The sequence below is a fragment of the Nematolebias whitei genome, chromosome 11, assembly GCF_014905685.2.
Source record: "Nematolebias whitei isolate Nwh7 chromosome 11, NemWhi1, whole genome shotgun sequence".
Lineage (NCBI taxonomy): Eukaryota > Metazoa > Chordata > Actinopteri > Cyprinodontiformes > Rivulidae > Nematolebias > Nematolebias whitei.
In genome coordinates this window covers 18,484,304-18,499,164 of record NC_056508.1, presented here as the reverse complement: position 1 = coordinate 18,499,164, position 14,861 = coordinate 18,484,304, and the positions used below count along the sequence as shown (strand labels likewise).

The 14,861-nt window shown below is 39.4% G+C and overlaps 2 protein-coding genes across 2 annotated transcripts in view; one reads left to right on the top strand and one right to left on the bottom strand.

Moving 5' to 3' along the window:
• Nucleotides 1-2,543, top strand: part of LOC119416652 — a 7,561-nt gene extending 5,018 nt beyond the window's left edge. The window contains exons 4-6 of the mRNA XM_037683837.1: nt 1,410-1,557; nt 1,960-2,127; nt 2,204-2,543. Of these exons, the coding sequence (XP_037539765.1) occupies nt 1,410-1,557; nt 1,960-2,127; nt 2,204-2,540 (653 nt within the window). The 3' untranslated portion in view covers nt 2,541-2,543. The remainder of the gene's footprint in view (nt 1-1,409; nt 1,558-1,959; nt 2,128-2,203) is intronic.
• An 11,083-nt stretch (nt 2,544-13,626) lies between these two features.
• Nucleotides 13,627-14,861, bottom strand: part of LOC119416780 (ninjurin-1-like) — a 3,222-nt gene continuing 1,987 nt past the window's right edge. The window contains exon 3 of the mRNA XM_037683964.1: nt 13,627-13,769. Coding sequence (XP_037539892.1) covers nt 13,627-13,769 — 143 coding nt within the window. The remainder of the gene's footprint in view (nt 13,770-14,861) is intronic.

Below are 14,861 nucleotides of genomic sequence, written 5' to 3'. Positions count from 1 at the left end.
GTTATATGTTGTTATAGTTTTATCATATGTTGTTATATGTTGTTATAGTTGTTATATGTTGTTATATGTTGTTATGTGTTTTTATATGTTGTTATATGTTGTTATATATTGTTATATGTTGTTATATGTTGTTATATTTGTTATCGTTGTTATATGTTGTTGTAGTTGTTATATGTTTTTATATGTTGTTATATTTTGTTATAGTTGTTATATGTTGTTATATGTAGTTATAGTTGTTATATGTTGTTATATGTTGTTATAGTTTTATCATATGTTGTTATATGTTGTTATAGTTGTTATAGTTGTTATATGTTGTTATATATTGTTATATGTTGTTATATGTTGTTATATTTGTTATAGTTGTTATATGTTGTTGTAGTTGTTATATGTTTTTATGTATTGTTATATTTTGTTATAGTTGTTATATGTTGTTATATGTAGTTGTAGTTGTTATATGTTTTTATATGTTGTTATATTTTGTTATAGTTGTTATAGTTGTTATATGTTGTTGTAGTTTTTATATGTTTTTATATGTTGTTATATTTTGTTATAGTTGTTATAGTTGTTATATGTTGTTATAGTTGTTATAGTTGTTATTTGTTGTTGTAGTTGTTTTATGTTTTTATATGTTGTTGTATGTTGTTACATGTTGTTATATGTTGTTATATTTTGTTATAGTTGTTATATGTTGTTATATGTAGTTATAGTTGTTATAGTTGTCATATGTTGTTGTAGTTGTTATATGTTTTTATATGTTGTTATATGTTGTTATAGTTGTTATAATTGTTATATGTGGTTGTAGTTGTTATATGTTGTTATATGTTGTTATAGTTGTTATATGTTGTTGTAGTTGTTATATGTTGTTATATGTTGTTATAGTTGTTATATGTTGTTGTAGTTGTTATATGTGGTTATATGTTGTTATAGTTGTTATATGTTGTTGTATGTTGTTACATGTTGTTATAGTTGTTATATGTTTTTATATGTTGTTATAGTTGTTATATGTTGTTGTATGTTGTTACATGTTATTATTGTCTGCTTAGTTTTTCTTGGATCGTCACAAGTTTTGGTGCATTTGGTCCTAGATCTTTATATTTTCCAGTTCATGTCCGTTCTTTGTCAGATTATTCTGTTTGTCCTCTTGACTCATGTTCTGCTCTTGTTCTAAAATACTGTCAGGTTTTATAGTTAAAGTTTTAATTATGTTTTTTTTAATGCCTGCATTTGGATCCTGCTTCAACTCACTACTCAACAAACACGGCATATGCGGCATCTAGTTTCTGCAAAATTGAGATTAGGCCAATTTGACTTTGTTATTTTCTACAGATATTTAGTGGATTAATAAATCATTTCCCATGTGCTTAAAAAGTCAACATATCTGTCTTTTCTCCTCTTCTCTCACTCTTTAGCTCTGTCTTTGTCGGAGGACTACGGTTTTCGTGTGGCTGTTCTGGCTTCGATCATAAGCTCAGGGATAATATTGTTCATGTCCGTAGCCTTCATCACCTGCTGTTTGCTCGACTGCCTTCAAAAGGACTCAAAGAAAGCGTCTGGGAGGTGAGTGAATCAGAGAAGGGCTGTCTTTAAATTTGAGCAGAATGAAGAAGTGTTTTTTCTTTGATTCAGATGGATGCATTTACAGTAAATTATGAGCAAAATGTATTTTCCCTTTTCAATATCTGTATAAAATTGAGCAATTTTAGATGTAGTACTCAGGCTCCTCCAGGTGGTAGCATCATAAGAAAGATACAGATGGAGTCTACTGAATAAAAATGACAAAATACACATGAAAAAAATAGTATACCATTTTTTTTAAAAACAGTCTCAATGACTTTTACCTGAAATGAACTGAACTCAAAGTAGAAGTCTCAGAATGTCACCTCATGTCAAATCAGATCATTTGTTTTTCTGTGTGCGTTTACAAACTGAAATACTTACGTTCATGTTTATTTATACCAGAGAGACAGGTGGTTTGAGGTGTGAGGAGCAGCAGAAGGTCACCCGGTCTCGTTACAGTCATAAAGGCAGGAACAACAACAATAACAACAACAACAGAAACCAGGAGAAGATGCTTCCTGTGTGGGACACCACTAACCCTGCTCTGTGTGACAACATGCAACCCTGCAGGTGTGGGCTTTTTTTAACATTAATTCAAAAAAAGTTAAGTGTAAAAATTAAACGCTTATGGTTTCTTCCTTCACAGATGTCAACAGTGGTACACCTACAGTTCTTCACCTTGCACATATGGTCCTCCACCATCACTTGCTGCTCTTCCCGGACACAACTATTACCAGCCTCGTTTACTCCGAAACCTGGACTCTTGTCCACTGGCGTACCCAGGACCTCCTCAGTCCTCCTGTCAAAGTCCCAGCTCAAGAGGCCACATCTCTGCAGCAGAGTCCAGATTGTTGTGGCAGTACGGAGGACAACACAGCATCTCATCAGAACCTAACCCACTGATCCAAAACGAGTCCAACAAGAGGAATAAAAACTCAAACAGGACTCCCAAAGAGAGTTCCATAAGGATTATATCAGTGTGAGGACACAAAGTGATCAAACATCAAGGTTTATTTAACCGGACAAATGTAGCTTCTGCTTTTAAAAAAAGTCTCGTCAACATATTTTGTGAAAATTTTCATTAATTTTCAGCAGGTCAATAATGGTGCCCTACAGTTTTGTGTGTTGTAATACCACACTGCCCTCTGGTGGACAAAGGAAAACATTGCACGTCGATCCCTAAAATATTTCTAATAGAGTTTACTGATTAATTTACAACAAACTGCTAACTACTGTGAACGTTTCGATAATCAGAGGCAGTGGAAAATATGAAAATATCATTTTTAAAGATAATAAATAAAATAATTAATACTACAGCTAAAGTCCTAACATTCATTGAATGAATGCATATCACCCGCCGCATCTCGTACTAAAGTTTTACACTCATATCAACTTTTGTAGAGGAATTACAAAGTTGTAGTTGTTTTGGTCAAACCCAAGCAGGGTGTGTGTTAGGGATAACTCTCAGCTACTACCACAGCACATTTGAGCTCAATATCTGTGAAACTCAGAGTTACGACTGCTGTTTGTGTTGAATAGTGTTGGTTAGCTGTGGCGTCCACTGTGAAGTGGATTGACTCCAGTTGTTAATGGACACCCGAGGGTTATTTTCTGTAAGTTTCATTTAAATCTGTTCAGGGGGCTCATGAGATATTTTGCTAACAGACAGACACACGAACACACATTGGCAAAAACGTTGTCGTCTGTGCGCCGGTGGACTGTCCTGCCCATAGGTGTCCCCACAAATGCAGCTGGGTAACTGCAGATGAACGGCTGGAGTCGGAGGCCGAGCAATGACAGGAATGAGGATTATGAAATAAAACGAACGGACAAACTCAAATGGCAACAGAAACAAATCGCTGATGAGAAGCTGAAAACAACCTGTCAGACACACAAACACTGAAATATTCTACTACAAAGAATTGTTAATGTGTTAAAAACAAGTACATAAGAAAAACAACAGACAGAATAAATAAAATAAAAAAACTAATTTTATTATAGTGTGTACTGTAAGTGTTAAATCAGTGGAAACAGAAGGTTTTTATTTTGCATGATTGAGCTACAGCTAAAGCAGATAAAATTAACAGAGTGTTTTCTTTAATGCTGTATCATTACAGTTCATGTGAGTGTTCATGTGCTTCTTCATTCCTTGAAGGAGTGCACATTCATCACTGATGTCCCGTGCTGAGAAGAGACGAGCCTCTAGCTGTTTTGGGGGCGGCTGTTGTCTAGATGTAGGACAGCCAGCTTGGGACCAGAATGTCACAGGTTCAACTCCCTGCCATGCCTACATGTTGTGCAGTGACGTGCAGTCAGGGGAGGCAGGTGTGGCAGCGTAGTGCTGTGGTTCACCTCTGGTGGTGCTGTGTCATATACAAAATATGAAGTAGGTGGTAGGAGCGTGTCCATTGCTGTCTCTCTTTATATCGCCAATATACCGGTTCTACAGTCCGTCTAATATATTGAATGAAAGTGTGTGACATATTTCTTCTTTCTAAATGATCATAACTGCACAGTCGAAATACACAGGGTGAGGCAGAAAGTACCGTGCCTCACCAATAGGGGGCAGTGCTGCCTCATAGGGACGAAGAAGCAGCTGCAGTCGCTGTGCGTTCCTCTGTGACACCGAGCAGGCGGGGGTACAGTACACTCGTAAATTTGTTTAGACAAAATGGAAGATCATATATCAAAACTAAACAATTTTTCTAAACTCATCATCATTTTCCCAAACTCGTTCGTCTTAAAATAAAGGTAAGATAATACCTGGTATTTTTATTTATTTAAAAAGAGAGCAGTATGGAGTTGATTAAAGAATAATTAGATGCCTATTTAAAAGGAAAAAAGGTAAAACTGAAGTGCATATAAGTTTCTATTTTAGGTTCATATTCAGTTCAATTCATTTCAGAAATACTTTATTAATCCCAAAGGGAAATTAATTGTTGTTGTAGCTCAACTTGGTTTCATTAGAGTTGTTCCAGATGCTGATGTCTTTGGGCAGGAAGGATCTCTTGTAGCAGTCCGTCCCACAGCAGATCTGAAGAAACTGGCTGAAGATGCCGATCCGTCCACCCAGACCCAGCAGACCTCTCGGTCCTCTTGAGCAACAGGACTGCCTACTGGTAAATGCCAAGAAGAACTCCTCCCTGAGCGATAGCCATTTTTCCCAGCAGCCTGCTGAGCTCCTCGTCGCCGCAGATTAACTGCAGGTGCCGGGGGACGATCTCGGTCCTCCTGCTGTCACAAGCCGCATATTCCACTACCTACAAGATCTCTGCAGAGAGGCACTCGAGCACCGCCTCCAGGTAGACGGTAATACATCCACGGAACCTCCTTTTCAACCCATTTGGGATTTGGGGATGTAGTTGAGGTATTATTTGAGCTTTTGAAATGTTAATCAGCAGCTCCCATTTGTAGAAAACCACCTTGTTGGTATGGTTGCACATCATAATAAATGTCTAAAAGTAAAAATAAGTTTCAGTAAAAATCCTTTCAGCTGCGCAGCATCTGATACCAGAGGAAGTAATCATATGAAAAAAAGTGATTTACATCCAGAAAAAAAGAGGAATTAAACTTTTAAAAGGCAAAATCTCAAAATGAGAGTAAGAGAGCTAGTCCAACATGCAGCCATCATGAGCGGCGCAGTTCTGGAACATTCTGGAATATATGCGAGCACCCGATTCCAGACGAGTCAGTGTCTTACCTGTCACAAACCTCACTGCACGTCACTGATGTCGTGGTGCTTTTGAGCGACACTTAATTCCTAACTGCTCCCTGGGCACTTACTGCTCCACCTGGGTGCATCTCAGGTGTGAAGGGTTAAATGCAGAGAACTAATTTCATCATTGTACAGAAACATACAACAATGACAACACATCGCACTAGGTTCACTCTACTTCAGGTGTTATGGTGATAGTATCACACAGTTAATGAGCCAATCAAATGTTTTGTTTTCTCTGCACGGCCGGTGCAGCGTGCTCTCAGAGAAGAGTTGAGAAGGAACAGAGAGGAAGACACAGCATGTCGTGCTCCAAAATTAAAAAAAAGTTGATGCTGAAAACTGCTGTTTTAAAGATGCATGGACAGAGAAATTAATGTTCATTCTTCTGGAAGGCAGTTCAAAACCTGTTTGCCTCATGCTCTGAAACGGTCGCATTAATTAAAAGTGGCAACGTGAAGCGCTCTTTATCTCTTTTGAGCAACGTTACCTGCTGAAGTCTGAGCAGAGAACAACCGAACTGGTGCCCCAGTATGACAGATCCACCCTCCTCATGTCGGCTTCAACAGCAGCAGAAAATCAGAAATTTTAGCAGATGATGTGCTGGCACAGCTGGATGCAGCTGTTCAGAGTCATTGATGAGTCTACAGATGTTATGCTCAGCTACATGAGAACGGCTCTGACTCCATTCCAACCAAGATTTAAATTACTGACAGGACAATCCCATGTCCATTTCTCTCATTAAGGAAAGTAAAATAAAGAATAATCAAAAGAGAAAAGGTGTTAAATGCTCTATTTTCATTTTTTTCCCTAAAATACATTTTTATTTGTTGTTTTCTGAAGTGTTTTACTTGAAAACGTAAATTTTTATAGGTTGGTGCCTCTTTAAGCAAAAAAAAAAAAAAAAAAGATAAAAATCTTTACTTGCTCTGTTTACACTTTTTATACTAAAAGAGCCACTTTTTAAATTGTTTTCTGTTTTCTAAAGATGTGAACTTTATTACTTTAAGTGTAAGCCTTCAACTCTTTAGGCTTGGACCGCTTCAGTTTAAGAGAAAAAGGATTATTAGGCTCTGTTTGCACATTTAAGATGTATTTTATTCTGAGCTTTATGTTTTAATCTGAAATAAAGGCCCTAAATTGATTTAAATTCAATTCAATTTATTTTAGCACCAATTCACAACAGAAGTCGTCTCAGGGCACCATTTGTGGGGACTACTTTTAAATATGATAAAAGAGCTAGTTGTTTACTATAGTGTAGTTTGTTAACAGTGAAAATGTGAATACGGGCATAGGCAAGACCATAAAAGTCAAACATTGGACTTTCGTTCTGACCTTTTACTAGGAGGAAATGTTAGTACGTGGACCTCAGTGAGTTTTAATTGAATACCCCTGACTTAGAGCATGGGTTGAGGATGACTCATCCACCACCTCACTGGACTTCAGCTCAGAATCTTTAAAACTGATCAATGTAGAGTCATATTTGAGTTGAGTAATGTCAATAAGCAGTAGTGACCATCTTGAATGGGACTGAATGAGACCAAAAGTTCATCAGATGTAAATGTTCATCCAGGGGTTCATTTCTGGCAGATTCATTTAAATATGTCTACTGTTTCCTGAGATATTTTACTAACAGTGCAGACAAATAGACACTCTCACAGGTGGTTGGCATCAATCACAAAACTTCCACATGATAGGTTTAAACTCCTGATTCGTACATTTCTTGATCATTTCATGTTAATATCTGAAAGTGAATCATTTGTTCTGGTGTTTCTCCTCCCTGCAGTTCCAGGTTTTTGGTTCAACTGGTTTTGCAGTTCTCTGTTATTTTGGAGGTGATCTGTGCAGGAAGGACCATGCTACCAAAATAATGCCTGAACCACGACAGTTAAATATTTTTCATTAGCCGCTCTTTGGGCGTATACCCTTCTTTCTGCACAGAGCACGAGCCACTGACATGTACAGGAATGTTTCTTCACTGCTCTGCAGAGGAAGTCAGTTCAGACGCTAACAACATCTTGATCACCAGTTCAGAGGTTGGAAAGCAGAAATAAAGCGACAGGGAAGGTGTTGAAGTGTCTCAGACAATAGCCCTATGGGAAGAACAAACAAGCTGTGCCAAACCAATTTACCATCCTCCTCTGAGGAACCTCCAGGGCTGGCTCTGCTTGCTGTAAAAACACAGTCACACCGTTTTCTGGAGGTTTCCACATGCACCACATTCACGCTGAATGGCCCAGTATTGTTGCAGAAACATTTGTTGGATTTGTGTTGTTTTATTCTTCCTGCAACAAACTTGACTGATGTGCAGTTTTTGTTAAGTGTAAAATCTCACAGCTGCTACCAAAAATCAGATTTTTTTTTTTGTCTTTTTATGAATAATTGGTTAAATCCACGGGCAGCACGGTGGCGCAACTGGTAGAGCTGCTGCCTCTCAGCGAGCAGGTCCTTGGTTCAAACCCCGGTCCAGGGGCCTTTCTGGGTGGAGTTTGCATGTTCTCTCCGTGCATGCGTGGGTTTTCTCTGGGTACTCCGGTTTCCTCCCACAGACCAAAAACATGCATGTTAGGCTGATTGGTAACTCTAAATTGTCCCTAGGTGTGAGTGAGAGAGTGAATGGTTGTTTGTCTCGTTTGTCTCTATGTGGCCCTGTGATGGACTTGCGACCCGTCCAGGGTGTACCCCGCCCCTCGCACAGTGATTGCTGGACATGGGCACCAGCGACCCCCGTGACCCAAAATGGAATAAGCGGGTAAAGAAAATGGATGGATGGATGGATGGTTAAATCCACAGGGGCTGGATATTTTATGCATTACTCATCTATAGTACTAGTATTTAATGCTGCTCTACAGGTTTCCATGTGTTTTTAAAAAGTGAAAATTAAATCGACATTCTCTTAAAATGAATCGAAACATATTGGCTGTATAGCAAGTTTTCCTTGTTGAGCTTAAACACAGCTTTTTCAACTTTTATTATTCCGTTAATTATTCCTCAACGCTGAAAGGTGAAGGCAATCGACTACATCTACATCTTATTTTGGATTCAATTCACTTCAGGACGGCCACCTCAGCTAATCAATGCTAGTCAACACAAAAACACTACGATTTAGCCAATTTTACAAACACTGGCAGCAAATTTGAGATGGTAGTAGCTGAGAGTCATTCACAATGTGCATGAGAATGCATGAGAGTGCACATAACATTTTCCCGATTTGACCAAAACAGCTACAACTTGGTCATTTCACAACTTTAAATGAAACTCTAGCATTAAAAGTTGGTGGACGAGACGCTTTTCTAAAAGACATCAGCATGTTTGAGAGATAGTTCAACATCTGTTATGTGCTACGGTATTAAAAACTATTTTTTATTAAAATAAAGGACAACAAGAAACATTGCCTGCTTGTTTTTTTACTAATGAAAAAGCTGTGACAGATGCAGAGCGTTCTAGATTTTCTACAGCATGTGAGTTTACCTGACCAAACACTGCAGGTCCTCTGATTTGTGAAGTAGGAGTGGTAAATACACCAGAGGGCACTGCGTTCTCATTCTGCACATCAGTGCAGGACACGAGGATGATGGGAAATGTTCTGGTGCATCAGGGACAGTCCGAAGCAGCAGACAGCCTGCATTAATAAATGATGCCAAACAAAGTGAGTAAAGGTAACTTAATGCCATGCTGCGTTAAATACTCTTCACACAAATGCTCAAGAAACATGTGCACACTTCAGACTCACTTTATACATTTTGTGATGTAATGAATTATATAAAAAAACAATCTTTAGTATATTGGTCACGTCAATAACATGGAGGAGAGCTCGAGCGTTTTCTCTTGTATTTCCAGCAACAGACGAGAGAGGAGTGACAAAAAAATGGAGGAGGAGGTGTTCAAATTACACAGAGAAGCTGCTGTTAGTGAGTGAGGAGTTTAAAAACTGGCATTATAATTTTTATTTACATGAGCTTAAAGTCCTTGTTAATCGTCAGCACCTTCTGATTCATCAGGGCTCTTTGTTAGACCGTGTTCATTTTGTGTTAAACAATTTCATGTTCCCGGTCAGAAATGACCATTTCACTAAGACACCATTAAAAAAATCTGTTAATGCACATTATCACTACTTGTTGTGTTGGACTTTTGAAATAACTTAAGTTCTAGTGAACTTTTATATGTTTTTAGTGGCCTGTGTGCCTCATTGTTCTGATCTTATATACTTGAAAGTAAGTTCTAAAAAAAAAATCATAATTTTGGGAGTATTTTGAGTATAAGAAATAATCAGATGGTATACTATTTATTAGAGTACTTTGAGTAAGTGTCAGGGTTTCAGGCAGGTCAGGACAGGAGAGAACCCAGATGAGCAGGAAGGACTCAGGAGGCAGACGTACAAAATAAAATACTTTAATAATAATAAATGAAAAGGCTGACATGGCAGCAAACTTATAAAATAGAGTCAGGACAGGATCAGACAGGACAGGCAATATCCAACGACGAACCGACAAAGGACAAGACTCACAGACAGACTATGTACACAGACAGGACATAATTACAAACAGCTGGGACCAGACAAAGGAGAAATCAATCAGGATAAATGACAAACTAGGGTGCACAGACAGAGAAGGACCACAAGATGGCGCCATACATACAGTAAGTTATCAAGGACATTTTATTTGAAGTCATTAAAAATTTTATACAGTCACATGAAGTAACACCTGTTGTTTTCCCTGTCAGAAGTGACCATGAATATATTTATTGTGTACAACGGAAATTATCTCAAAACTGCACGTGACATTTTCACATTGTTCCAAGTTCGATGCCTTCATACATTATCAAACAACTAACAAGAACAATCACATCAAAAATCCAGGCTTCTAAATGTGGTGGAGTGTGTTCATTCCATAGTGTTTTTTTTTTCTCATGCACATGTTGGACAATTTGCACAGGTTGATGCGTGTCTCTTGCTAGTATGTATTGCATTTATCAGAGTCAGAGATTCTTTATTGACATTCGCACCTCATGTGGTACATGTGGTGGAGCGAAATTATGTACACAGGGTCCCAGTTACATCCAACAATAAAATGTAAAATAAAAACTGTAATATGATCTGATATGAACTAAGAAAAACATCAACTAAATATACACTAAGCACTCATAACATAAAAACATTGAACATCAGCACAAACATGAACATGAGTCTGTGAGCAGATGTGCACGCATGAACACATCAACACTGAAACAGATCAGCAGCAACATGAAACAGATCAGCAGCAACATGATATGGTTTTTCACAGTGATTATTCTAGTTAGAGATTCATGAGTCTAACAGCCTCAGGGTAGAAGCTGTTCCTCAGTCTAGTGGTTCTACACTTAATGCTTCGCAACCTCCTTCCTGAGGGGAGTGGGGCAAAAAGTGTGTGTGCTGGGTGAGTGGGGTCCTTCATGATGCAGGTGGCCCTCTTCCTGCATCTGGAGGTGCAGATGTCTGATGGTGGGGAGACTGACTCCAACAGTCTTCTGTGCAGCCTTCACCACTCTCTGCAAAGCTTTTCTTTCTGCAGCTGTGCAGCCTCCATGCCACACGTTGATGCTGGAGCACAGGATGCTCTCCACTGCACACCTGTAGAAGGAGGTGAGGACTGAACTTCCCAGACCAGCTCGTCTCAGCCGTCTGAGGAAGTAGAGTCTCTGATGAGCTTTCTTGATCAGACTGGTGGTGTTGTTGCTCCAGCTGAGGTTGTCATTCATGTGTACACCCAAGTACTTGTAGCTGGAGACCACTTCCACCGCAGATCCTCTTATGTTCAGGGGGGTGTAGGTGTTTTTTTTTTTTTTTTTTGAATGTCCAGAGGACCAGATTTAACTTTTTTGGATTTTTCTACCTGGATTATTGAGCATGCATCAGGATAGAAGACCAGGATAAGTTCAAAAATCTTTAACTTGAATGTGACAGCAACTTCAACATGATCACTAGATTCCTCCTCATCAGTTATCCTTTGGTCTGAATTATATTCCATGTCATCTCCATTTTCTGACACATCCTCCTCAAATCCATCCCCACTGGCCTCTCCCCTCCTCATCAGTGTGGGGGACCATCAAATATGAAATCAAGAACTTTCTTCTTCTTCTTTCGACTGCTTTCTTCTTCAGAGGTCGCCACAGCGAACTAACTCGCACGAAGACTTGACAATTATTTTTACACTGGATGCCCTTCCTGATCCAACCACAGGCCACCAAGCTACCACAGGAGTGGGTGCTTCACCTTTCCTACCCACATTTTGATGTTGTCAGTTCGGGGAGTTGAACTGACGACCTTCCGATCACAGGCTCGCCTTCTCTAACCTCTGACCCACCACTTCCCCATGAAATCAAGAGCCTTACTTATGGTTTATTGACCTGCCATGGTGCTGCCACACAGTGAACTGGGAGCAAAGCCTCAAAAAGTATTTTATGCCAAAGCTACGGAAAAGTTCAGTGTTATTGAAGCAATATTGCAATTTTCTGTAGGAACTGTCAACACAGGTGTTGTTCCCGCGACAGAGAGACTCTACTGGGCCAAAGGTTCCCACAATGTTTGCCGGGGCACCCAGGATGTGTGTGTATGTGTGTGTGTGTGTGTGTGTGTGTGTGTGTGTGTGTCCTTGTGCATGTGTCCATCTGACAAATGAGGGTGTACCTGAGCTCAGTTTTTACCTCATGTTGTCTCCCACATTCATTTCTAGTGACCAGTCATTTATGACCTGTAACACTGAGTGTACAAAAGCTGAATAAAACTTACAAAACTATTTGTGAATCAATACAGTTTATTTTGTGTGTTCAAATCCTCTTTGTGGACAGTGTCATGGAATCACAGGTCAATCTAAACAAGTTAACTACAGTTTTCAGAGATAAAACGTTTAAATTGGTCAAATTTGACCTGAACACAACACAAGAGCTGGGATGTATCCAGAACAGTCACAGATATACAGAATGTAAATATATCTGCCCTGACTGAAGCTGTGTATCGGCAATCTGCTACTTGCTGTTTCCACGGTTACCAGTGAGTAATTGTGGAGGAGGGAAAAAGATAAGATGTTGGTTTGCCATCTGAAAAGTGCTCACGTTGTAGTAAATCACATATTCATCAGTTGAAATTCCAGTACTGACCTGAACATTGCAAACAAATCAGGTTAAATCTTTTTTTTTTTGGTAAATCTTCTTATGTTTCAGCCACTGACGCGTCTAAAACAGGCATCGACCCGGACACTAATTAGGGTCTTGGTGACGCGGCGGAAACACAGTCTTAATTAGTGCTTCCATTTTAACAAGCAGTTCAGCTGGGGTCCATGCTGTGTGGACTCTGACTCACCAGCTGCTGCTGATCCAGAGAACCACAAACACAGTCCGTATGCTCACAGCAGAAGGGTTTCAGGTAAAGCCAAACATTGTTATTACTGAGTCTTGTAGGCACAACACCTGTGGGACAGAGCCCCAACAGACCCAACAAACTTCCTGCTCCAAGCTGTCTGACAAAATAACACACCAAGCGACATTGGTGCAATTAAAATCTGAAGGTAGTCTGGCCGATGCTTGGCTCACTGTCTGACAGTTTCTTAAACAGGCAGCATGGCGTCGTCTCCAGGTTCACGTTCGTCCACTAAATATATTGTTGCTCACCCCTGTTTGCTTCGTCTGATGTTTCTCTCTGCAGCAGAGCAGGACAATGGTTTTGCTGGTAAATGAACAGCAGCTAGATTTTTGTTTGACCTGTTAGTTGGTGGAAACTTCTGCAGCTGTCTGGAGCGGTCAGTGTGCATCTGGGTCAGGTAGGGGATTTATGACCAGAAATGGTAAATGGTAAATGGACTGTACTTGTATAGCACCTTTCTATCTTATCAAGATACTTAAAGCTCTTTACACTACAATCTGTGCCTCATTCACCCATTCATACAGCACTCTACTAGATCTCTACAAAACTCATTGAACAAATCATTCTAAAGAGACTAATCAGAGCTTTATCACATTCATACACCATCAGAGGCAATGAGGGGTTCAGTGTCTTGCCCAGGGACACTTGGGCATGTGACTGCTGGTGGAATCGAACCGCCAACTCTTGCATTGGAGGACGACTGCTCTAACCACTCAGCCACAGCCGCCCCATTAAAAAAATGTCCAGAAAGGCCAGAAGAAGCATACTCATTATGATGAATGTCTAAAATGTCATTAAATTCCTAAACGAGGGAATATTTTAAATAGGGGGGTTTATCCCCTTTTGTATATTTCTGCAAACATTTAGCTTGAATGCCAAAGCGTAACACCTTCTTGAGATGCTCAAATAGTTTCTTCACTTAAATTGATCACAAATGTGGTCAGGTGTGTGTTCTTGGTCAGTTGTTGTGGTTTGGCTGATGGACTCCAAGAGCTGTGATGAAGACGTTGACAGCCACGATGATGAAAACCAGGCCGGTGGTCAAGTTCTCCATACAGTTCAGCCTCCGGTGTTTCTGCTCATCATTCAGGTTCCATCGCACTGTGATCAAAGGCAGGAAATGGCGTCTCACAACATGCAAACACACACTCAGCGAGCATCTGATCAAACAACAGCAATCCACTCATTCTGGCAAATAGAGTTACTGTCAAACACAAGTCTATTTATACTTTAGTCTGGGTTCAAGGAGTTCATGAGTCTGAGTCAAGAGAAATAAATAAATGAGTAAAGTGCTACTTTTCACTGAATCTGAAGAAAACTGGTTTCAGTCTCTGCAGCCAAAATAAAGTAAAATCCTATTATTCCTTAAGAAAATACATCACCTGCCACCTTTAATTAAGTATGTTACGTTATGTTGGTCTAATAAAATTTGTACCTAATGTCAGATTCATATGCTTTAAAACGGAGCATTCATTTAAAATGCTCTATTCTTTAAGAGGCAGTCAATTTTCAGACAGTTTAACTCGTATAACTTGTGGATAATGAAAAACGTGACTGAATGTAACTGTACTAAAATGTTATGTTCTGTTTGCCAAATAAAATTCAGCAAAGGCAACATTGTTGATGCAGCAACATCATGCATGCAAATGTCGTCATATAAATAAAAAAATGAAACATTTAAAGTGCGCAGGTGTACAATACAGAGGAAGAATGGAAACGCGATTTAGGGAAGCTTGTGTTTTCTGTGTGACAGAACGTTGTTGGTTTAGATTTTTATATGAATAAAACCACTGGAAAAAACGGTGTTGCCATCTTCATCATAAGACTGAACGTTAAATAATGCTCAGACTGAGTGCACCGAGAAATAAGTGTGTGTTTAGGGTACAGTGTGTGTTTTCATTGTCGACTATCAAAGGTTAAAGTGGTGCGTGCATTGACCCTACCTGGCTGTGTGTGTGTGTGTGTGTGTGTGTCCTTGTTTATGCTACTTTGTGAGGCCCATTTTTCCAACTTATACTACATTGTGAGGACCAACTGCTCCTTATGGGGCCCAAAGCCCGGGCCCCATAAGAAGAAGTCCCGTTGGTGGGTTAGGGGCTAGGTTTAGGACTAAGGTGTGAATTGAGGATGTGTTAGGTTTAGGGTTAGGTATGTACTGGTAATGGTTAGGTTATGGATAAAGGTCATGGTTAG